The sequence below is a fragment of the Carya illinoinensis genome, chromosome 15 (assembly GCF_018687715.1).
Source record: "Carya illinoinensis cultivar Pawnee chromosome 15, C.illinoinensisPawnee_v1, whole genome shotgun sequence".
Classification (NCBI taxonomy): domain Eukaryota; kingdom Viridiplantae; phylum Streptophyta; class Magnoliopsida; order Fagales; family Juglandaceae; genus Carya; species Carya illinoinensis.
In genome coordinates this window covers 9,566,329-9,593,753 of record NC_056766.1, presented here as the reverse complement: position 1 = coordinate 9,593,753, position 27,425 = coordinate 9,566,329, and the positions used below count along the sequence as shown (strand labels likewise).

Sequence of the window (27,425 nt, the reverse complement as noted above, 5' to 3'; positions counted from 1 at the left end):
ACAAGCTGTTTAAAACATACATGGATAAAATATTACAAAAAACACAAATACAGTTTTAAACCAAACATAAAGCATAGCATCAGCAACCCGGCGGAGCCGCATCCTCGGGCTCAACCTCCTCCTCTTTGTCCTCCAACTCTGCACCAAAAGCTACGGAACCAAAAATGGTACCGCAGGTAAGTAAAACCCAAACACTACCAGATAAAAACATATAGAACTCAAACAAAATGCATGAAGTATGCCCGATGCACAAAACCCAAAAACATAATTTTCCACACTCGCCAAAAACCCATTTGGCCCAAAAACACATCCTTTCCGAAAAACAAGCCAAAAGTCACGTCTGGCCTTTATCCGCCTCAAACCATTATCCATATTAACCGTATGCACCATGACCTCCCCTAGGGGTCATCCGCACACCCTGGCTCCAGTGCCACACCGCAGAGTACCACCACGCATGTGACACCTAACGAGCGATGCCCAGTTCCGTGCCCTGCACGTTCGTAGCCAAGCATCCTCTAGCCCTCACCAGCGAAGGGCCACGGAGTCGGTGCGTAGAGCGATGCCCGGTTCCGCGCCCGACGAGTTCGTAGCCAAGCAACCCCTAGCCCCCGCTCCCGTCGTCTAGCGACAACTCAGAGGACATCACTCAGTTTATTCCGCTCCCGAGTGACCAGAGGAGCTCCACCGGGATAATACCCCATCCCAGCTTGGGGTCGTGATACACACGCACCCGTAAGACCACTTACGCCAATACACAGGCTTTTCACACTTAAACAAAAACACACGTGCATGCACCATGCAATGCCATAACAATGCATAATGAAATAACCCAACGCACATAAATCAAATAAACAAGTAACTCCGTCCTCCATCCATCCGACCCCCGAACTCCTCGGACTCAGTCCGGAATCAACCAACCAGCAGATTAATTAATTGAAAGAGCAATATACATTTAAATCTGAAAATAGGGTTTGGAAAATACTTACAGCGCTATATGGCAATTTTAGAAAACACGAGGCGTTGCAAACGGCGGCGAAAAAGCAACGTCACAGTGAAAATTCACTGTGGCCGTGGGTTGTGAAAAACCCACTTTTGAACGGGGACAAACTAGAGCTTGGGATTGATAGGGAATGGTCTAGGAATGGTTGTGAAGCTATTGGAAGTGGTGGTTGGCCGTGGGTGGCGGCGGAATCGCCGGAAAGAGGCCGGATTTCCCAAAAAGGAAAGCTAGCTCGTAGGAGCTGTTCCGGTGGTCGTTGGAGGCCGGAAATAGGTGGGTTAGGACAGCAAGGGACCGGTGATGAAGTGGTGAAGAAATGGTGGCCGGAGGTGGAGCGACAGCGGCGGATCGGAGCCAAACCCGTGCGGGCTTCAAAGGGCTTTTTCGGCCAAACGGCCGACCGGTTGGGGGTGGAAATTGGTGGGAAGGTGCGCCGGAGGGAGACGAAGCGAACGGGACCGGCGGTGAGCCGCACGGTGGCCGGACGGCGGCAAACCGGGGGTGAGAAGCTTCCGACGTGAGGGAGAGAGAAGAGAGAGAGAGGCCGGGGGGGGCTCGAGCGGGAAAGAGAGAGGGAAAAAGAAAGAAAGAAAAAAAAAAGAAAAAGAAAGGAAAAAGAAAGAAGGAAAAAGAGAAAAAGGAAAAAGAAAAGGGAAAAGGGAAAGAGATGTAGGGAAAAGACGAGGTCTAATCCTCAGTCCGGGAAAAACAACACTAAACCGCCGCGAAGATGTTAAAAATCACAAAACAACTAAAAGAAATAAAACACAACATCAATTAAATTAAAAACAATTTTAAAACGCAATTAAATTAAAATAAATAACTAATATATTAATTAAAATAAAAACAACTATTTCAGCGAAAAAATACACTCAAAAGCGGGTCATCACAGTTGTAATCGTTGTGAGGACTACTACAAACTTTTGGAATCATCGTGGTTGGAGCTTTGTTTTGGTCATGCGACATACCATTGGAAAGCTCTTATTGAGATCGACTCAACACCGGCAAAATTAGTCAGATCAGAGTTTGCATGTGCCCCCACGTGCCAACGAAAGTTGTTATCGTGCTAGCCATGTGCTTCACACACTTTGCAGCTCCACATCCGTGCACCACACTTGTGCTTCACATCACTAATGCTGGCTGTAGTCTTATTAGCAGCCACATCATCAGTCATCCACCAAGAACTGTTGACCATTGACTTTGATAGTTGATAATTGACTTTTACCATTGCATTGAATTTTTCTATCTAGATGTTTGTGCATATTTTCATGTACTAATCTCATTTTTGTAGTCTATTTTTGCATATCTAGATTCATAATGGCTCAAAATAATGAGATTATGCGTCCTATTCATGTTATATTAGATGGTAGAAACTATTTAGTGTGGTCTCAGTCTTTTCATAGCCTTCTTAAAGGTTGTAAAATCTTGTTTTATTGAACAAGTGATTGGACAAAGCTAGTGCAAAAAGGAGATAAACGAGCAGAACAATTTCTACAACGCCTTCTTAAATAGGATAGCTATAATTACCAGATCCTTTCTTAGATGCGCAACACTTCTTTTCTGACTATCTCCAATCTACTTGATAGTCATGATGATGCTCTATCTGCTTGGACCATGTTAGTCAAGTGTTATGCTACTCCTCATGGGTCCAAAGAGTTTTAACTTAGGAGTTATATCAACTCAAACAGGAGCCTAACCCATCCATCAATGACTTCTTTGATCATTTTTGTCACATTTGAAATCAGATTGATCTCTCTAACCAACTTTGGAAGGATCCCATTTATGCTAACATGTATGCTATTCATTGTGATTAGTATCATCTCTTTTAGTTTCTCATTGCCCTAAAGGATGAATTTGAGTCGATCCGTAGTCAATTGCTTAATTGCACTTTGACTCATTCCCTAGATTTTATTGTCAATGAGCTGATCCATGAGGAAACTCGTCTGTAGATATTAAAAACTCAAAATAAGCTTAGTGTCATAGCTACGACTCCATCAATTTCCTTTCTAACCAAACTTAGTAGTCTAGTTCTAGAAAGCATGGTCCTAGCAACTGCCGCTCCTATAAGTTGTTTTGTCATTATTGTAAATGTCCTGGCTATGTCAACAAGACTTCTTGTGGTCGTAACAAGAAAGGAACTCCTATTGATGTTGTTACTAGTTGAGACACACCTCAAGTCTCAGAATCCATTAGAGATGCTCCTCAGTCTTCTGGATCCACCATCACTCTCTCCACAGCTAACTTGGAGAATCTCCTCAATGAGGTCCTGATTCTATCTGGTAATGCATCATTCTCCCATACTCTTTCTGTTCTACCTGGTAAGTGTCTCCTTTTGCTTATGGATTCTACCTATTAGAATCGTATGACACCCTTATCATTATTATTCTCTAGAATGCATTCTGCACATCCACCACTTGCTATATACATTGCCAATAGATCCAATATGCTTGCTCCTAGTATAGACTCTATCTCTACATCCAACATTTCCATTTCTGAAGTGTTTCGTGTTCCTAAACTCTCTTATAACTTAATGTCTGTGGGGCAATTGGCTCAACTTGGCTATCGTGTTATTTTTTACTATTCTGATTATACTGTGCAAGATTAATAGACGACACAGATCCTAGAATGGAGCTTATGTTTCCAATGAGCACTTTGCATCTTCCCTCAGTTCCTCTTAGTCCACCCGCTGGTATTTATGCTGTCACATATGTTTCTTCTTCCTTTGCCATCTGGCACTCTCAACTTTCTCATGCATCCTTTTCCCGAATACAACAATTAGTTTCTGAAGGTCTTTCAGGTTTTGTGTCCCAAGCTATCTTTGATTGTATTTCTTATTAGTTAGGAAACCAACCTGCTTTGCCTTTTCATAGTAGTGAGTCATTGTCTACTAGTATTTTTGATTTGATACACTCTAATATTTGGGGGCCTGCCGACGTAACTAGTATCAGTGGATCTCGATACTTTGTTATATTTATTGATGATTTTACTCATTATAGTTGGCTATCTCATGCACTCTCATCCTAAACTATTGCATATTTATTGTAACTTTACAATAATGATTAAAACCCAATTTCCAAACGTATCAAAATTTTTCTAACAATGCACTTGAATACAAACAATATACTTTTCAAAGTATCTTGCAAATATATGGCATTATCTCTCAAACCTCCTACCCAAGCACCTCTCAGCGGAATGGTTAAGCCGAACGAAATTTTCGTCATATCCTTGACATAGTTAAAACTCTTCTCCTCTTTGCTAAAGTCCCTACTCATTTCTGAGGTGAGGTTGTCCTTACTGCAGTTCATACCATTAACCACCTTTCAAGTCCAGTCATCTCAAATTTGTCTCCATATGAGCATCTGTTTGGATCTCCCCTAACTATCAACACCTTCATTCATTTGGTTCTTCTTGTTTTTTCCTCTTTAGTCTCATGAACATACAAATTTAGAGCCGTGTTCTCACTTTTGTTGCTTTCTTGGCCACGGTGAGACTTGGAAGGGCTATCGGTGTTATGATCCTATTGCTCATCGGCTCTACATTTTCCTTCATGTTGTGTTTTGGGAACATCACCTGTTTATTGAGGTATCTACTTTTTAGTTCCTCTATTACTCAATTCTCTACCTTAGAACTTTTTCCTAAAAAGCAATCCAATCATTCTCCGCATGTGTCCATCTTTAATGTTCCATGCATTCCGCCTACTCACTCTGGACACTCCTAGGCTAGGATCTCCTTCTTTTGAGCTGCCTCCCTCCCTCTTCGGCTGCAATCCCTGAACTTGCCCTGCCTGTGGATCACACAGCCAACCTTTCCATTCGCCATTCTTCTCGGGAAAGACCTCTTCCTACTCATCTGCATGATTTCCATTATTACACTGCCTTTACTAATTTGCAAGAGTGTCACTTCTATCGTGAGGCATCCACTAATCCTTTATGGCAAGACGCAATGAGTGAGGAACTTGATGTATTATCTAAGAACCATACATGGGACCTAGTTGATTTGCCTCTTGGAAAGTCTATGATTTGTTGTAAGTGGATCTATAAGATCAAGAATCGCTTAGATGGTTCTATTGAGAGGTATAAAACTTGCCTTGTTGCCAAAGCTTTCACAGCTTGCATGAATATGGCATTGACTATGAGGGGACTTTAGCCCTAGTTGCCCGTCTCTCCTCTATTCGCACTCTCTTGATTGTTGCAACCTCTCATCAGTGGAAACTCTTTTAGATAGATGTCAAAAATGCCTTCTTGGATAGCGATTTTTCTAAAGAGGTCTATATGCAGCCTCTGCCTGGTCTCTCTTATCCACCAACCAAAATTTGTCACCTCGGCCATGCTCTCTATGGCCTTAAGCAAGCCCCTCGAACATGGTTTGAAAAATCCATTCCTATGATTTCTCGCTAGGGCTACTCCCTTAGTTCCTATGATTCGACCCTCTTCATTCGTCGTTCCGACAATCTCATTTTTCTACTACTATATGTGGATAACATGATTATTATTGGTGATGTTCTTAATGGCATTCATGAACTTACGGACTTCCTCAATCAACAATTTGAGATGAAAGATCTTGGTCACCTCAATTCTTTTCTTGGCTTGGAGTTAACTTCCTCAACAAATGGATTCTACCTCACCCAAGCTAAGTATGTCTCTAATCTTTTGTCTCAAGCTGGCTTTATTGACAGCTAGGTCTACCAGTCACAATACAAGAAATGTTTGGACGAGTGACTGTATATTTTACCTTACAATCACTCATCCAAACATTTCGTATACTATGCATCAAGTAACATAGTTCATGTTTGCCCCTCAAACAGCCCACTATACTGTTACCCTACATATTCTTTGGTATCTTAAAGGAACTCTCTTCCATGGTTTGCACTTCTTTGCTCAATGATCTCCACTAGTTCTTTGAGCATACCCTATCGTGACTGGGTAGGTGATCCCACTTATTGTTGTTCCACCAAAGGTTACTACTTCCTTCTAAGTTCCTCAATGATCTCTTGGCGTAGCAAGAAAGAGACTGTTGTCTCTCGATCCAACACTAAGGTAGAGTATCTTGCCATAGCAATGTAACAACTCGGCCCAATATGCTAAAGATAATTGTATTGGGTTTAAATTATATTAGTAGGCCATATAAGAAAGCCTAATTGCTATTTTTGGATAACTAAGGATTCAAAATTATTACGATAGATTAGAGAATTTTTATTGGACTCAATACTTAGACTAAAGTGTAGTTAATATTCAAGGACTAAATGGGCTTATTTTTAATCGATACGAGGCTCAAGAAATTAATTATAAGTCCAAATACAATATCCAACCCACGTAGCGCATGCATATGCACGTCTTGCTCCCCCCACTGTGATTTCCTACCCTGAAGCGTTTCCTAATTCGTAAGTGACTTACACACTGCAACCTCCACCTATAAATCCTCTAGTTTCCCACGAAACTGAAACTTCCTCACACACGCAGCAAGCACTCACGGCAGCCACGACCAGGTGCAAACGAAACCAAGAACAGCCACGTTCATACAACAACCCCACGCCAATAGAAGACCACGTCACACGGCTTCGCACCCTTGCGGCATCCCAACCACGGGCAATCGCTTCACCAGGTAGCACTGTGAAGAGAGTTCTGCCACCAACCAACGCACGAAATCAACCACCGACGTCGTCCAAAGCCAACCCTCCTCCGTCCAAGATCTCCGCTGCATGAAACACCTCTGTTATACCAACCCAAAAATAGAGTAGACCCCCATTGGAGAGAACGGTAAAGTCCAGCAGTAGCGCGGTAGCCTCGCCTCGCCTCAGCTCAAGATCCGTTGTCAACCTCTTCTTACCCAGCCATCGTCGCAGAAGTCACGGACAGCCGCCACTGAATCTCGGGAAGCCACCGCATGTTGCCAACCCTCTCCACGTTGCCTCCATCTGCGCAGAAACTGCTGCCGGGACCTTCCTCCCCCCCCCCCCCAAGTCTGCCGTATTTCCTCCGGTAAGCCCATGCTCAACCTCCCTCCGTTAATCACGTTTTTGCCCTTGCAGGTGACAAAATGTGTTTTAAGCTTGTCTTATTTTACATGGGCCTTGTTGTTGGACTGGGTTTATTTAGGACTTGGGCTGGCTTTGATTTGAACTTGGACTTATGTTTCTAGTTAAGTTTATAGTGAATGAATATTAATTTAGACTTATATCTTTTGATTAGCTTAAATTTTACGTTAAGCTTGGTTTTATATATTTTAGAAAACTATTATAATATGTTAAGATGGGCTTAAACTTAATTGAATAATTATGTTAGCCAGAAAACTTATTTTTCCTATAGAAAATAATTAAGGAATTTAAACTATGTTATTTATTATTAATTTTACAATTATATTTCAATACTAAATAGTAAGTGTATAATCTTTTATTTTATTTAAACACTTTAAATGTTTATTATAATATATTTTCATATATTTATGCTATTAAAGTTGTAAGTTTATAATAAAGGAATGTGTTAAGAATATTTAAATGATGTTAGTATTTATTAAATTTTTGTAAGATTGAATAATAATATTAACTATAAGAAAGTAAATTTATTTTAAGAATTGAGGTTTTCACGGCTTATTTTAATAGAATTGAATACAGCCCGAGTTCTACTAAATTATAATTGGAAATTGAAAATATGTTATTAATATTTAAATAATTTAAGATATAAGCATTTATTGATTTCATATTAAATAGAATATTTATTGATTATTTTCTACAATATGAATTTAATTGAGTGGGATATTAGCACATGTTTTCCTAGATAGATTTAGTGATGTTTAATACTTCGTATAAGTGACGAGCTACAAGATAAAATTCAGGAAGCAGCGTAGTGAGATAAGTAATTTGATTCTAAATTAGGATAATCACATGTCAGTTTAGACAAATTATTATTAGAGCCAACTCTTGAAAGCCAGTATTGATGTATCACGCATGTCATGATATATGCAAACATGTCATCCATCGTAACACACGATCATAACACATAAGTTATCTTAAGTTCAAGTGCAATATAATATCAAATCAGTTTAATTATATGGTCATTCATATGCATGGTATCAATGCAGTTTTAGAATGGATGTGTAAACCACGGAGTCAAGCGTGGTCCAACATAGTATGTCATAATACTATCAATAGCTCTCCTTATGGCTGCAGGACGTGGGGTTGATGCACAATCTTGCATACAAGATTAAGTGCATTAGCCAGTCGGATTAGTCAGTTAACTCAAATAAATCAAGACACGTTATGCATTGCATAAGTATTAGTCTGATAAGTCATGAATTGTGATTTTAAGTTCTTAGCATGAAAACTTTTATGAAAATTATACATTTATTATGTTTACATTGTGATGAATTTTTTACTGAGTCTTCAACTTATTTTAATTTTATTTTATATTTTTAATCACCTAGGTGAGGATGATGATCAATACAAGCAGGTGGTGTGACGCCCCCAAATCCCACGTACGGATACAGAAAAATCGAGACGTCGGGATGATAACAACCCTATTGCCAAGTGCGAAGTGTGTGTACATGCAATAAGTGTGCAAGAGAAGATGCGCAGTGGATAAATAGAATCATATAACTAAGTACCAGAATTTTTTCTATGTTTGATACAAATCCGTTCAAAACATACATAGTAAAATATTACAAGCTACAAATATTGTTTCAAATTAACTACAAAGCATAAACTCCAACTCAATACTCCGGCGGAGCTGCCTCCTCGGGCTCAGCCTCCTCCTCCTACTCGATCTCTGCATCAAAATCTACGGTACCAATAATGGTGCCGCAGGTAAGTAAAGATCCAAACGCTATAAGATAAAAACATATTAAACTCAACAATATGTATGGAAGAATGCAAATGCACATGTCCCACAAAAACCACATTTTTCCATGCATGCCAAAATCCTATTTGGTCCAAAAACATAACCTTTAAAACCAGTCCTCGCTATTATCCCAGATAATGGCCCAAAACAAGAAACCACTATTTTCCCAGAAAATGGATCACATAGCCTCGATCATAACTCGCTATTTTCCCAGAAAATGGCCCGTAACCAATAACCAAAACTCGTTCCAATTATTGTATGCACCATGATCTCCCCTAGGGATCATCCGCACACTTTGGCTCCTGTGCCACACCGCAGGTAACGTCTACGCGTGTGACACCTAAATGAGCGATGCCCAGTACTCGCGTCCAGCGCGTCCCTGGACCAGGCCATCCTCTAGTCCCCGCCACTCTAGGGACCACGAAGTCGACACGACAGCGTTACCGTATCGTATGATCCGGTCGTCGCCCAACGACAACCCAGAGGATGTCACTCAGTATTATCCACTCCCGAGTGACCAGAGAAGTTTCACCGAGATAATACTCCATCCCGACTTGGGGTCATGATACAAACGCACCCGAAAATCCATTTACACGAATAAAACTAGATTTTCTCAATTTAAATAAAATGCACATGAATGCATCATGTAATGCACGCCTCAAGATACAAAACATCCAACCAATCACAAAACAACATGACCAAGCAACTCCGTCCTCAATCCATCCGATCTCCGAACTCCTCGGATTCAGTCCGGAATCAACCAACCAGTCCAAGAATTTATTATAAGAGAAAAAATATATTTAAATCTAAAATAGAGTTTGAAAAATACTTACAGCGTTATAAGGTATTTTTCGAAGGATCATGACGTTATAAACGGCGGAGAAAAAACAACGTAACAGTGTATTTTACACTGTGGCCGTGGGTTGTAAATTACTCACTTTCAAACGGGGACAAACCAAGACACGAAATTGATAGGGAATGACTTAGAGATGTTTACGAAGCTAATGGAAGTGAGTTTTGGTCGTGGGTGGTAGTGGAAATGGCGGTAGAAGTGCAAAAAGGGACAGATCGGAGTTGAGCTCGTGGGAGCTGCTCCGGCAACGGATCGGGGCCGGAATTTGGTGGGTTAGGACGGTAAGAGGTAAGGGATGAAGTGGTGAAAAGATGGTGACCGGAGGTGGAGCGACGCCCCCTACCATAGCTCAAAGTCGTGCGGCTTAGATGGGCTGTAGAGGGTTAACGGCGGCACGGATGGGGCTGATTTTTGGTGGGGTGGTGCGCCGGCCGGAGGGGAGTCGAATGGTGGTGGCTGTGTCAGCCACGTCGGCCGGCGGCGGTGGGTCTGGGCTGAAGGCTGGACGGCGACGGGAGAGAAGGAGAGAGAGGGCAGCTCGCGCGGGGAAGAAGGAAAAAGAAGAAGAAGAAAAGAAAGAAAGAAGAAAAGAAGAAAAGGAAAAGAAAAAGGAAAAAGGAAAAAATAAAAAGAGAAAAGAAAAGATGGAGAAAGAAAATGAGGTCCAGTCCTCACCTCCGGAGTCCAAAAACAGATCCGACGAAAACGATTTTAAAAACTATAAAACGACTAAAATAAATTAAACACCACATTAAATAAAATAAAATCAATTTAAAATACAATAATTTAAAATAAAAGAACTATTATATTAATTAAATTAAAAAGCTCATTTAGTGAAAATACACGTAAAAACGAGGTATCATAGGTGGGCTAGGCTTAGATAGAGCAATTGGGTTTAGTTCCAGCTTTAATTATTTATTTAGTTGATCTATTAAGTTATGAAATCCCTTGCCTATCTTTATTTGAGAAAGCACATGGCATTCCTAACCCTAGGGAAGGGGGTGTTACAGGCAAAAACTGTCGCTGAATACCTTTGACTCTGATGTTTACTATAGGATTTAGGTGTACCTCTCACCTCTTCTACTTCTCTTTATTGTCACGATTGTAGTGCAATCCATATTGCTCATAATGAAATTTTCAATAAGCATACCAAGCACATCAAGATTGATTGTCATCTTGTTCATCATTATTTGCTACAGGGTTCTCTTTAGTTACTCTTTGACTTCTTTCAAGATCAATTTGCCGACATCTTTTCAAAGTCTCATCCTACGGCTTGGTTTCATTATTTGGTTGACAACTTCAAAGTGGTTTCTCATCCACCTTGAGTTTGACGGGGGTTTTAGTACATATGTTTTATGTGAGTAGCCTTCTATATATAGGCCACCTTATATGGTATAATTGATATATAACTGTTGTGCCATGACATGGCTGGTTGTGGGATCTTTTGCAATTTAATATTTTCCAAAATGAGTATAAATTCACAATTATAATCTCAACAATAAAAATATAAAAATATTGAAAAAATCTAATATTAAAATCTAACCATAATAAAATTGTAATTTTGAAATAAAATTTAAATAATTTATTGCAGATTAACTCATTATTGACTTATTTATTAATCATATCTTAATAGATCAATTTATTTTAATCCGAATTCATTAATTTTATGTAATTCAAAATTATCAATTTCATATCATATTGGTGTTCAATAGACAGATAGTGCCGCGTATTGCAACTCATATTCACATGCTTTGACTCTGTACAGGCTGTAGCTTGCAGAATGTGAAATAAATAATTGCATTTTCTTTGTGTCTCCTACATTTATGTATGAACTTTACAGATTATATGCTCACCACGGACTGTTCCTACAATCAGGTATTAGGCGGAAAAAAAATCTAATAAGATTGCCCCCACATGATTATTTTAGCAACATATCTCTTCTTAACTAATTATTATAATTTTTTAAAATTTTTATATGAAATAAAATAAATAATTTAATTTTTTTTAATTTTAAAATAATAATAATATTAAAAAAAATATTTTAATAATATTTTATCTAATTTTTAATTTTTATCCCAACTCATCTGAAATTAAATGAGTTGAAAATTGGAAAAAAAAATGCTACAACCTAATTATAATCAATAAATATAATTAAAATTTGAGAAATGATAGCTTCCATCTCACAAGTCACAATATGCAAATTTAGCCCACTTTATTAAAATAAAATTAATTGATCTGAGACATGAAAAAAAATAAAAAAATAAAACTTGAGCAAAGATGGATTAATATAGACCATGTAATGTCACGGATGCCAGAGAATTTTAATTCCTTGTACTTTGAGTTGTTTTTTGTTTTCTTTATTAGTGTGAACATCCGTTGGTGGGAATGCAGAATCTGCAGTTGTCACATCAACGAGAAATTGAAAAAAAAAACCCTCGTGAATGGCAGTCTAAAGATAATTAGTATTAGATTCATCAAATTTATCTTTAAAATTTAATAAAAAGTATATATTTTTCATAAATTTAAAACTTTCATATCTATAATTTTATATTAAATTAGCTATTAGATTCATCAAAATAATATTATAATATTATTTTTTTAATAATAATATTTTTAATTTTTTTTCTTCATATTTTGTAATTATACTAACCATATGGACATTAATAATTTAATTTAGTACTTAAATAATTGATTTCCAATTAATTTAGAATAAAATAAAATAAAACTATTGCTTATTAAAATTAGAATAAAATATTAGTTTGAATGTGGAATAGTAGACGTTCAAATTTGAAAGAAGAGTAATAATGACTGTAGCTCAAAGTTTCTCGAATACCTATTTGATGAATCTAATATAGGTTTATTTTAAATAAATTTATTAAAATTTAAAAATGTATTGACTTTTGATGAAACCAATATTAAGGTGCGGAGGAGAACGAGAAGCTGGTCACAGTGACAAGTTGACAACCGGGTGATGTTGCCTCCATGGGTTCTTGTCTGTCCTAGTGTTGGCTCCAAGAGGGGTTGTCGCAGAATTCTCCGTGTCAACCGTTGGAAGCATCATCCATCTGCTAGTTGAGTGCATAACACTCGAGAAAGATGCTAGACCAGCTTGAAAGATCCAAATAAATAAATAAATAAAATGATTTAATCAGATAGAAATAACAGATAATCCAGGAAGGAAAGCCACACATGGAATCCCGGCAGGATAAATTAATTTTTTTCATATATATTTTTATAAAAAAATTCAGAATATTAATAAAAAATACTTCTTTAATTATTAAGTAAAAAATAAAAAACCACAATCGGGACTCATGATTGCGACCCAACGTTTGTGGCTTTGGCATTTTTGAAATTGTTTTTGTAATTATATCAAGACTCAATATATTAATACCTTCTTCTTTTAAATTTGATAGAAGGGTGATCATATAGAGATTACAGTCTCTTTAAAAAAATTGAGATTTATCATGAAAAATTAAAATTTTTAATAATATCTTAAATATGCTTTACATTTAAAAAAAAAAAAATGACTGTGTTAAGTTTGTATATTTTAAAACGGTACAAAATCATTTTCCTTATTAGAAATATTCTACCTTACATTAAAACTAACACTTAAACAAAAGAGTGCAAAGGATAAATATGTCAGTTTTAATAATTTGAAGTATAGAGTGCAAAATCATAATTAACAGATTGAAGATGGAAAATCTATTTAGCGTTTACACTTTCCCCTCCTATAAGAATGTCTCTATTTTTGCTTATTGAATATATATATATATATATATATATATATATATATATATATGTTTGAAAAGTACTATAGACATAAAAAAAAAATTACATAAAAAAAAATTACAAACTAATGTGGTTTCATATGATCTGTTTGATTTACTTTATAATAAAAAAAATTTTACAATTTAATATATCGCATCAAACCACATCAGCTTATAAATTTACTTTTATATAATATTTTGTGATTAAAGTATTTCTCTATATGTTTTAAGTGAAGCTAAAAGTTTTATCTATTAAGGATAAACATCTACATACATGCAAGACAATATGCATTTATCGGCACGTCTTTTGGTTCTACGTTCCTATATTCTTACTTTCTCTAATTGATGATTAAAATAAAGTGAGCATGGAAAACTTCTACAACCAGTCTAGACAAATAAGTTGTAGCACATACCGTCTCCCTGCGACTTTTAGTTGTAATTTAATAATTTGTTTATTATATTATTAAAAAATCGTTTCAAGTAGCTTCCCCTTAATGAAAAAGTGGTGGAAGCCAAGTTTTAACTCCAGATATCCCTTTTTATTTTTATTGGTGTTACATTTTATTTGCTTTGAGATGATTGTCAAGGACTCCCATCATATTAAATCCTGTACCGATCATGTTATAACTACTTGCTTAAAAGAAAAATGGGGGCAATATGCATGCTTAATATACATGGGTGTATTGTTGTTAGCCACAAACTAGACTTAGGAAAAAGTCTAATTGAGATAAGATAGGCTTTGATGTTAATATTAATATTTAATGTGGTAGAGGCATTAATTAGCTCTTGACGGTGCATGCAATTGTACGACTTGGATGAATTTAGACATTATTTTCGATCCTGTTTATCACTCAATTGAGGAATTAAGTACTGTTTGTTTTCATAGAAAGTGAAAGCATCTATTGTTTTGCAGTACAGGGATGATATTATTTGAAGGGTGGAGCTACATCCACCCAGGGATGTAGCCCGTACAAGGTAAAATATTTCAATTTTTTTATATTCTTAAATATTTTTTAAAAATAAAAAACTTTATAACATTATTAAAAAATAATTTTCTGAATCACTAAAAAAAAAAAAAAATCCTATTCGAAACACTACTTTAAACTCAAATCCAGGCCCCAAAATATTTCTGTTATTTGAAAGCCGCCCACACTTTATTTCAATGATATTAATTAGTTTTTGTTTTCTTTTCCAAAGGCTAGCTACTCATCATGTGTGGTTGTCTATCTTTTTGTACGTACGATTACATGTAATTTTTTTTTATTACAAAATATTTTAAATACATTTAAATGTTAATATTTATTAATTAAGAAAATATTAATATTTATTTTTAAGAAGTGTTACAAGCATAAAAAGATAATATAAAAATAAATTTATAAATTGAAATGATCTCATTTAATTTATTAAATATATTTTATAATAAAAATAACTCTAAAATACTTAATGTATTAAACTATATTAATTTATAGAGTAATACTAGGATGTCACTCAACAGTGACCGATGGGCGTGTCCCTGGCCCTAACCCAAATTCTCTTTTTACATTTTTTCATTTTTCTGGTTCATATTTTTTTAATATTTTTAAATATTTTTTAAATAAATAAAAATAATAATATAGTAATAATCAATGTTTTAATCAATAAGTAAAAAAATTAAATGTACAAGTAGTAAAAATGAGAGAATAAAATAAAAAGACAAAGTATCATTATTCTAATTTACAAATTTAATTTTTATATAATTCTTTTAACATTAAAGTAATTTTTTTTTTTTTTTTATCATTAGTCAAACATTAAAGTAATTGAATAAACCTTTTTCAATTCCCGGAGTGATGGAAAACGGAAAAAGAAAAAGTAAATTTATCGACCAATTAAAAAAGAGTAAAATATATATTTTGTCGGTAAATTATTTAACATGATTAATTAATGAAAAAAATTAATAAAAGAACTATACGATTCATAAACCCCGAAAATAATTTACTTATTTTATATGGATTTTTTTTTTTTAATCTTTTGACAAAAAACTCATAAAAAATAAACCGACAAAACTGATCAAAAACAGAACATTATTAGCATCACTGATTCACTAATTCCAGCTCACCATCCAGATCATCAACGACAACAACTACAAACAAATGACTATTCTAAGTATAATTAAGACAAGAACAGAAGGTTGATTACATTTTTTATTTTATTTACGAAATATAAACTTGTACAGCTGGATCCCAAATGGAAGTTCCTCAATTTCGTTAGCTTCGAACCAAAAATAGTATAAATAGTTGGAGGGACGGTTTAGATTGAGAAATATTTTAATTTTATATCATTTTATTATTATATTTTTTTTTAATTTTTACATAAAATATAATAAATAATTCAATATTTTCAAATCTCAAATCAATTTTTTTAAATATCAAATCAATAATAATTTTAAAAAATAATATTTTAATAATATTTTATTTAATTTTCGATTTTTATCAAAAACTATCTTATCTCATTTCACTATCCAAATAACCTCTAAATTAACACTTTAGCCGATGATAAAAGCTCAAAGCCTCAGTTTCAATAAGACTGTGTATTTTGGTTTTCCTTTTATGCTAATTACAAGAAAAATGGTTAGTTGTGGTCATATATTTGCATAAAAATTCATCATTTAATCTATAATAACATTTTTAACATACCCAACAAACTACTAATATGAAACCCTAACATATGATATTTGTTAAAATTTAACGAGTCTTACAATATTAATCGGTATGTTAATTCTTAATACACCGGTCTGTGTATATATATATATATATAATAAAACTCTTTATTACGATAATAAAATAATTTTCATCACAAAATTACAAATAGCTAACTACAAATAAACATTTTGTTATAATACCTCGTTACATATGATAGGATGGATTTTGTTGGAAGATATTAATAACTCCCGATGATAGCTCTCTTTGTTTCAAACTTTGACAAGTATTAAATTATATTTTACATTAGATATTTATAAAAAAAGAATGATGATACATTCACAAGACTTTTTCATTACTAATATTATGTAAGTCGTAAAGTGTACAAATGTTGTATAATTTTCTTTTAAAAAAAAAGTTAACTATTAAAATATTAATTTTTTTCATGTGAATTTAATATTTATTTATTTTTTAAAAGAGATTGTGCATTGCTTGCGCATTTTATGATTGTAAATATCATTTCTTCTTTTTCATAGAATTTGCACCAGAACATGGAAAGTTCTTTTTAATAAAAAGTAATTAAAATAGATTAAGGGAATGTTTGGATTAAGAAATACTCTTATCTCATCCTATCTTATCGTTATAATTTTTTTATATAAAATATAATAAACAATTCAATTTTTTTAAATTCCAAATCAATGTTTTCAAATATCAAAACAATAATAATTTTAAAAAATAATATTTAAAAAAAATTTATTTAACTTTCAATTTTCATCTAAAACCATCTCATCTAATCATTTCACTATCCAAATAACCTCTAAATTATCCCTTTAACTGATGATAAAAGCTCAGAGCCTCAGTTTCAATAAGACTTGAGTATTTTGGTTTTCCTTTTATGCTAATTACAAGAAAAACGGTTAGTTGTGGTCATATATTTGAATAAAAACAATCATTTAATCTATAATAACATTTTTAACACACCTAGCAAACTGCTAATATGAAAGCCTACCATATGAACTTTGTTAAAATTTTGACTTTATTAAAATTTTAATGAGTCTTACAACATTAATTGGTATGTTAATTCTTAACACACCGGTTTGTGTATATATATATAATAAAAATCTTTATTATAAGAATAAAATCATTTCGTCACAAAATTACAAATATCTAACTACAAAAAACATTTTGTTATAATGCCTCGTTACATATGCAGATCGGATGGATTTTGTTGGAAGATATTAATAACTCCCGATGATAGCTCTTTAATTTTGTTTCAAACTTTGACAAGTATTAAATTATATTTTACATTAGATATTTATAAAAAGAGAATGATGATACATTCACGAGACTTTTTCAGTAATATTACATATAATTATAAAGTGTCGTAAAGTGTACAAATATTACGTAATTTTTTTTAAAAAATAAGCTTAACTATTTAAAAATTAAATTTTTTCACGTGGATATATTTCATATTTACTTTTTTTTTTTAAAAAAATTACCTAACACTTATACATTTTATGAATATAAATATCATTTCTTCTTTTTCATAGAATTTGCATTGGAACGTGAAAAGTTAGTTCTTTTTAATAAAATTACTTAAAATATTTACGATATATATGATTTGAATGGTAAAATACTAGAATCTAATATACAAAAAAACATAATTTGTACTAATAATCGGTTGAAACTTGAAATTAAATAAAAAAAGTTGAAAAAAAATTATAAAATTAATAAATAATAATAATAATAAACCAAAAACCAAAAACCAAAATCTCACCGCCCGGAAGCCCTCATCCATCAACTTCAAAGGAATAGGGCTTTCGTAATTAGCTTCCATTCTACGTACAACGTCGTCGACGGTGACAACCTCTCGATCTGCGATTAAAGGACCACACAACACACGAAGATAGTCTTTAGCTTTTGTTTCATGGTTTTTTTGTGGTGTCCACAGCTCACGTCATGAGTACCGGTTCTTGTTGCCCTACCCTCTATCTCTGCCTTATATTCTACCTTATCTTCTTGGCTTCCATCGTTTGCCAACTGAAAAATAATAATTGAAAAGAAAAAAAAAATATATAAAAAGCTTCTTTGGTTGGTTGGTAGACTATCGCTGTTCCCCTCTTTCCCCGGCCATTCTTCTTCTTCGTCCTCAATCGAATTTCCAACACTTTTGAGTGCAGAGAGAGTTTATATCCAGAAATATGAAAAAAAATGGAACTATGAACAAAAAGGAAAGAAAATCTTGAAATTAAAGAACTAATCCGATGATCATTCTCTGACAAAACTATTTCTGCTAATTACTAGTACTTCTGGTTACAACTGGGGGAAATCTAAACGTATCAAACAGGACCTGTTGATTCTATTTTCACAACCTTCTTTCTTCTTTTTCTTAGCGGTGGATGTGTCAGATGAGATTCTCTCTCTTTTTCTCTTTCTGGCACACCATGAGAAGATGGAAAAGACATGAAGAAACTAATATTAAGCAACTGCCCAACTATATAAGTATTTATATATATATGCGTGTCTTCAATCTTCATCGGAGTTTTCCGGGCCCGGATACTCGTTTAAATCGGGCGGCTCTGAGACTCGACCAGACTTCGGTTGGGACGGATGGTGAGCGGCTTCGAAGGCGTCGACTCTGGCTCCGACTTCGGTGGCTTTCTTGCGTATAGAAGCGGCGGATATGTCGCCGAGTTCGTCGACGTGGCGATCTTCTTGGAAGATCAAATCGGGAAAGTTAAGCCGAGCGGAAGGGCCGCGGAGATAGAAAACGGCGATGTCGTAGGCTCGCGCTGCAGCGACAGGGGTTGTGTAGGAACCGAGCCAAATCCTAGACCTCTTGTTGGGTTCTCGAATCTCAGCCACCCACTTCCCCCACTTCCTCATCCTTATACCTCTGTATGGCTTCTCCTGGTGGTGGTGGTGCTGCTGCTGCTGCTGCTGCTGCCTCTGCTTGCGCTTTTCTGCTCTTGTTGACGTCGAAAAACAAGTTCCTTCCATGGCAGGATGATGATGATCACCAGTCTACGCTACCTATATAGATATTTAACAAAATTTGATTCTTTTTTTTTTTTTTTTTTTGGAGCTTTTCTCGTAATCTTTAACTGCTACGTACAACACATATATAGCTGAAAACAAGAACAAAACCCAGGAAGATTCGGCTTTCAGACTCAGAAAGTACTACTTAATTTCCATCCCAGGCCATGGCAGAAACAATTTCTAGGAATATGCAGAAGCAATATATACTTATATATAGAGAGAGAAAAACGGGGTGAGGGGGGATGCTCATGATCAGTTTCCTACTTGGCTGCTAGTCTGTTGTCTGGGAACGGCCGCCACGTTGATCTTCCTTTAAGATAAATCCAAAGCTTGCCGACATAATCCATCATCTCCCATCTCCCTCTATATTTATCGGCTCTTATATAACAGTGCTTAAAAGTGAATCCCTCAAGTTTAAGGGTGTGACAAATTGTGTTTTTGGATACGTTCGTGACTTCGAGTCGTGTTAAATTATAAATTAATTTTAATTTAATTTGTTAAGTTAAATGTATCAAGCTTATAAATTTAACTTAAACTATTTAGATAATAAGTCGTATCCTGTCATTCATTTTAGTTTTTTTAATAATTAAATAAAAATATGTTAACACAATACGACTTATTTAAATCCGTTTATTTTATATAAATTGGTTGAATTAAAATGTATAATTATTCATTTGACTCGATTAACATAATTTCATATAAAAATTAAAATTTATATTTATTAATAATCACAATATTTTAAAAAATATATATCAATATTTTTCAAATAACGTATAATAAAATCAACATTACAAACTATACAATAATAAATTATATGAGCATAGGTCCAAAATTAAAATCCCAACAATAAAAATAATAAAAATATAAGTATACTGAGAAATATTAATATTACAACTGAAAAATAATAAAATTTTAATTTTAAAATAAATTCTGAACGGGTCAAAACAGATTGATTTCGTGTTAAGCAGGTTGACTCATTATTAACCTATTTATAAATTATTTTTTAATAGGTTAACTCGTTTTGACTTGAATTTGTTAATATCAAACTCAATCCGTTAACCCTTTTGTATTGACTTCATGTGTCGTATCACATATTGCTATCTTAATATGAATGTGAATGTAATAAAATGTATGTGTTGTTGGAATTAAGAAAATGAAGGTACCGGTTTTGTGGGAATGTGACTTGTGAGAGCCGACGTGCGTATATAGTTACGCCTCTACTACGCAAGCATAAAACCCCAAATTACTCCAAATCCCTTGGGTACTTAATTTATATAAATATACATAAATATATATATATAATATTAAATATATTTTTAAAGTGTATAAATTTCATGTATTCATTTTAAAAAAAGTAGGGTCTATTATTAAAAAACTAATTTTTTCATGTAAATACTATATTTATTCAATTTTTTAAAAAAGAGTGAGTAAACTGATTTGTACACCCTAAAATTATACATATCATTTATATATATATAAACAATATATGTAAGTAATATAACTTACATTGTGAAAAAAGTGACTAAAATAGGAGAGAGGGGGATTAGAAGGAAGGAGCACGAGAGCACTCGCCCGAACAACAACTTGCCAAGGGTGGGAAGAACTTGTGAGCGATGGACCTTGTTAATACCTAAATATAGCACAACAGGCCGGAATGAGAAAAAGAACCATTCCCAGCTAGTTATGAAAATTAGGGCTTCGATCGGTGTGGTGTCGAGCTCCTGGAAGTGGTGTGGTGCGGCTATATAGTGTCCTTGCATACATCCTTGATAGTGAACAGAAAATAAATACAGGGAATATAAAGAGATGGAGATACATGAATTTACGTGATTCGGTATAATGCATACATCCACAGGTCATTGGGGGGCAGGGAGAGATAATCCACTGTAATATGATTGTTTTACAAGCTCTCATAGTCACTCATCCTTATTATATAATGGAGATCGGAGATCTATTTTCTGAAGGTGACTCTATCTTTGGTGCTTAGGTTCTAAGGTGGAAGAAGCTTAAGCAGAAGTTGAAGTTTGGAAGAAGTCCCTAAAATCATCTAGTTCTATTGAGGAGTCCCACATGGTTTAAGAACAAACTCATCCTAGGTTTTATAAGGAGTTACCCTACTCCTCCTATTAGGCTTTTAAGGGGAGAAACAAGTGTTTCTATATGGTATCAGAGCCATATTAACTTATGACCAATTATGGGCTCCTGCGACCTACCCACAATGATGATACCGAAAATACTGGTCCATACGTGAGAGAGCGTATTGAGGAGTTCCACATGGCTTAAGAACAAATTCATCCTGGGCTTTATAAAGAGTTACCTTACTCCTCCTATTAGGCATTTTAAGTAGAGAAATTGGTATTTCTATAAGTTCCATCCCTTTTATCTTCTTTTCCTTATTCATTTATGTCACATCTTCTCTCTTTTATATCACATCTTTTTTTTTTTTTCTTGACACTTTATCCTTATTTAACCTTTTGTCTCTTTATTCTTTCCCTCTTCCTCGCTCTTGATGAGATCACCTTGAGTTGAGCTTAATAAACCACTTTGAACTTGGTATATTCTTTTCCCTCCAAGACCTATGGACGAAAATGGCAAGATGATGATGCCAGGGCAAGAACCCGACAAGGGAAGGGAGACAGCCCCACTACAAGGTAACGTCGAGATGATAGCATTCGGGCGAGAGTTCAAATATCAAAGGAGGGAGAACCTGTACGATTGGAGAGAGAGGTTTATATAACAGGTGACTGGATATGACAAGATAAGTGTAATAAATGCGAAACGGAAATGCTTGGATCGATGCTGCTTGGGTAGTACCATTCGAGTGTACGGAAAATTTTATTTATTTTTTATTTTTTCACTTAATAATTAAGAAAATAATTTTAAATTTATTAATGTATTTTTTTATTTTTTTAAATATTTACATATATTAAAAAATGTGAAAAAAATAAAAAATAAAAAATAAAAAAAAAACAAAAAGTAAGTAGCAGTATAAATGAGCATGCCCTCTAAGCGGCAAAATAGCATCGTTCAATGCGAAATGGCTAATAACGAGCTATGATTATCTATTTGCACCAACAATAAATTTAATATTTCACCAATAGGTAAAGCATCCATGCAACTAGAGTGTCTGATACACCTCCTACGCCTAAGTTAAAAATCTATATGTATTGCTTTATAATGAGAGACCAGAAAGTTATATTAGACTACTAACGTTGGCCCTTTATATAAATGCGGCTATTGTTGATAAAGATAGTTCAATTCTTTCTTCTATTTTTAGAGATTCAATTATCAAGTTTTCAAGATATGCTTTAAAAAAGAAATGATCAACATATCATTAGTAAATATTGCAAATATCTCGTTTTTTTTTTTTAGAAGTAGATATATTAGATTGTCGATGGTTACCATATTAATCCCAGTAGGTGGCGCGATCATATTGTGACGAGCGTATGGTATGTCCGTACCTTTTTAACTCATTGGGTCTCCTGAATAGGCCTTACTCGGTAGAGCTATGCCAATTCGGTGAAGGTAAAAGATCCCCTCAAGTCTGCTATAGACACAAAAATTAACTCTATGAATTCTCATACCATTTGCATTACTGATTTAGGCCTAGGAGGCATCCACTTTAGAATTGCTCGATGTTGTTCCACTTTAAAATATTTGTTAAAATATTATTTTTTAATATTATTATTGTTTTAAGATTTAAAAATGTTAAATTGCTTATTAAATTTTGTGAAAGAATTTAGATAAGTTGTAATTATGAGATGAGATGAGAGTATTTCTCAATCCAAACTGTCTCTTAGATATTCTATAAATAGTAGTGAAAAAATAATAAAAATGAAGATAAAATATTAAATAGTAGTGAATAGTAATAAAAAGTAATAAAAATATGAAAAAAATAATAACAAAATAATAAATAATAGTAAAATATTCTTAAAATACTCTAGTAAACATAATATACATAGATAATAAAATAATGTGGTGATCTCAGTTAATTTGTTAGAAACAGTGATGAAGTAATTATATGCATGGGTGTAAGAACAACGTGCTACATACACGCAAGCACGGGTCTGTACCTGGACAAAATGCATGGACCGACGTATCTAATCAACAATAATTTCTTAACCAATTAATGTTGATGTGGCATGCTACATCAGACGTGCACTTAGCATTTTACATATTAATAATATATATATATATATATATATATGTACATATACACACCTGTGTGAATGACGAGAATGATGATGAGTTTTGTACGTATACACACCTGTGTGAATGACGAGAATGATGATGAGTTTTGTACGTGGACGAGTGGATGGAATTTTGAGGGGAGTCGGTGCTAGATGGATGGATGGATGGAGGTTGTGAAAAATGGATGACTTTCCATCCACGCAATGAAGAAGCCAGCCCCAGGCATGCGGTTGAAATAGCGAAGGGGGATGGATGGGAGGGTGACTAATTTTTCTAATTGGGAGGCGGAAGAAAAGCAGTAAATGCTCTTCAAACTCTCTTCCTTTTGTTTTGTTTTAGGAGTTATCTTGTGTATATGTCAGTATAGACAGATCATAGTTATGGACATGTCATCAGGATCACACATGCTCCCCTGTCTTTTTCTTTTTTATAATCTTGATTGATAGATAGTTAAAAGAGGTCTAATTTCTATACTTGTCAATCCATTTATTTATTATTTAAGAATTAAATTGACACATTAAATTCGTGAATTATCGAAATAAAAGTCATAAGGTGTATCTTTCATTACTCCATTTGTATCTATATTAAATAAAAATAATAATATTTACAATTTTAAGATATATAAATGTAATATCTCATATGATAACAATAAAAATATGTGATGAATGAGATCTCATATTACTTAGAAAGAAAAAGTTATTACTCTTTATAAGGTTCTAATGAGGTTTGAATTGTATTATTGATTAATCATTTTAAAATATAAGTAATGTGATTTAGACCTTCCATTAAGACGTTACAAATAATATCAGAGCCTATTCCAATCAGAAATGAGGGACTTGAATCGTTTTACCTAGGCCCGACACGTCGAGAATTTAAGAGAGAGAGATTGTGATATCACGTATGATAAGGAAAATAGTAGATGGTGAATGAAATCATACATTAATTGAAATAAAAAGTTCTTACTCTTTATAAGATTTTAATAAAACTTCAATTATATTATTGAAAACTTTCTATTAGGGCTTTACAACAAGTCTCTCTTACTCTTTTTATAATAACTATATAAAAAAAGGTTATTTCTTTAAAGGGGAATTTCATTTTTTTTTTTAAATAATGCATGAGATTTATACATAATTATATCTAATATTATTCATTTTAATAATCAAAATCGATCAATAGTAATATTAATATTTTAAAATTAAAAAGTAAAAGAGATCAGTTTTAATAATTAAAGGTATGGAATATAGAACACCTAAAGGTTACATGTTACAAATATAATAGAATATTATTCCTCCGTGGAGTGGTTAGCTGGCAACAGGTGACTAACCATGAACAGACGTGGCAAGTGTGAAATGGTTGGGCAAAAAGATCAGAAAATTAAAGACTTTTTTAACACTTTAAAAGCCTTCAAGACAAAACTCACCGTCGAAGTGATAAATTAATTAGCATATAATTAAAATGGAATCAACAACTTTAACTTCATTTTTCTTGAGAAAAATGCAAAAGACCGTAGAATTTCAGGAATTACAACATCACATTTCTCAAAAAGAAAAGGAATTACAACGTCACACTTCGAAAATGTACCATGAAACAGTAATTATTGGAAAGGAAAGAAAAGGAAATTAAGATTCTATCAGTTGAGCTGTTGAAATATCTGGAATCAATAGAAACTATTCATGATCGGACTGATGGCACCAAAATTAATGCTACCAACACCATTTGCATATCACGATGTGGATTTCTGAATGGTTTGTTCTACTTTTAATGTAAAATTGTGAATTATTTGGAGAGAGAATTCTTTGGAGTTTGGCTTTTGTCTAATTCGTGGGAGAGGCATTTTATTCCGTTTAGACATTTAACTGAGAAATTTTATATATAATGATGAGATAAGACGAGGGAATAAATTATTTAGAGAGAGAAATTGTGAGAGTTTGGTTTTCTATTTAATTCGTGGAAGAGGCAATTTGTCTAGTTTAAATATTAAATTGAGTTGAGTTCTTTATAAATAATAGTAAATTTTAAAAGATTCATTTAAAATGAGTTTAAATGTATTTAAATGTTAAGATAAATTTAGATGTATTTATAAGAAATTAAAAAAAGTTCTGAATCTTGCGAGTAAAATGTGTTAAGGTAAAAAAAGTTATAGATTTCACGTATAAAGAAATTTAAAGTTGAGATAAATTTAATAATTTAAGAATTGAGTGTTTAGATATTAGACTCAGTTTAAAATTGAGTTTAATCCAAATTTCAAACGGGATCTGGCTCCATTTGGATGATGGGATCTTCTAAGAATATATTATTATTATTTATTATTTTATTATTATTTTTTAATATTTTTATTATTATTTAATATTTTATTATTATTTTTTTAATAATATTTATAAAATATCTAATATCACCTCACTGTCAATACACAGCCTAAGTCGGCAGTACCCAAAACCACACTAAATATATAAACATGTGGCAGTTGAGAGGTTCACTTTGGTTTGCATCTTAATGCAAATCATGTCAGTCATGGCTTTGATATCTCAGCTACTAGTGGATTATATTCTAATCAAGGAAGTGCTCAACTAAAAGAAAAGAAAAAGCTTTCTAGCATCAAAATTAAAGTGTACTGGACAGCGTACCGACACAGTCACTGATTTATATAGTATTCTTATAAAAGTAATTTTATAAATTAAATAAAATTTTTGGGTTAATTTTTTAAGATTTATATTGTTATTATCAAATCAACTTACATGGACGTACCGATTCTCATTTTTAATTATATAAACCTATTGTAATCAAAAGTCGGTAGAAAAATTCAGTATTAGGAATGTTCATGCAGCGTTTGTCAAAGTTGCATTGTCTTTAATCTTCTGACACAACTTCAATTCCGAAACGCCATTAAATTAAGTGGGTGGTCGGTCGGTTCCAATTGATCAAATCATGAGGTCAGGCTTCATGCATGTGCGGTAATTTTATCAGTAGCTGGTTTGAGTGGAGTTTTGATGATCTCTCCCCACCACAAGGCCTTTTGCACGCTCAATGAGTTCTTCCTTATGCACAGACTTTTCTCTTGCGAGAAAATGATAGGGACGATGAGGAAGAGTAGGAAGATGCTTTGGATCAGGGAGACAGAATCCTTAAGAAAAAACACGACAACGTTTAGACTTCTGATACTACTAAGTGATAACACACATACAGTTCCCTTGCTTCATGCAAATATATAAATCCTCCACATTGAAAGCTTCGGTCAACAATCCCATGAATCAAGCTCCAACTCACAAGCAGATATCATCCCCTTCAATTCATGCGGACAGTTAGCTACCATTTATATTTATATTGACAGATCCCCTCCTTTAATTATGGGATCATGGTTGACATACATTTGTATTTATTTGCCACCACATATCCTCTTTAATATTCATTGAAGAATAATATACAAACATTATTTTCAATCTCTTTTACTAAGAAGTAGAGTACGTAGAGATCTCTCTTAAATCATTAAAAAGATGAACTTATACATGGAAGAATGTAGTTTTTGGGGCTGCATGTATTATCCACTGCACTTGGAAATCAGGTCTAGCTGCTGTCCTCTACAATTAAACTGGGTTTTATTCACCTCTGTTTTTTGTAATGATTCTCATGCTATAGAGTTGTAAGGGCTGCTTGGACAAAGGATCAATGCGATGGGTGACCACACTATAATAGTCTTATGCAGTGCATCTTCACAAACTAGAGTCTCGAGAGTCTCAACAGGCCGCCTGTCGACTCGGAGGATTCTTGGTTTCTTAGCCGACTAGGATCGGGTTGTAAAGACTTATTTTATCGAGAAGTGTTAGATCCACAAAAAGAAGAATTACATAGATGATCCTACCATGTTGTAAATAGTGTGAAATAGGTATTGCCACCACTACATGGATCCTTGTATTGCAGCAACCTCTAAATACCATCGTGTCTCTTGGTCAAATTTCAACAAGAGCTTTAACTGGCCCCCTTTATTGAAAACTTTTGACCTCCTTTAAGCGGAGACTTTTGTCATTGCCGACATTCAATGAACATATATACCCCTCAGCCATTACTCTTCCA

General features: G+C 33.8%; 1 protein-coding gene across 1 annotated transcript; it reads right to left on the bottom strand.

The window, feature by feature from the left end:
- Positions 1-18,369: 18,369 nt before the first annotated feature.
- LOC122295584 (ethylene-responsive transcription factor RAP2-1-like) lies at positions 18,370-19,466 on the bottom strand. The gene has a single exon (XM_043104661.1). It carries the CDS (start codon positions 19,125-19,127, stop codon positions 18,654-18,656), a length of 474 nt encoding a protein of 157 aa, XP_042960595.1. The 5' UTR covers positions 19,128-19,466; the 3' UTR covers positions 18,370-18,653.
- Between the last annotated feature and the right edge of the window lie 7,959 nt (positions 19,467-27,425).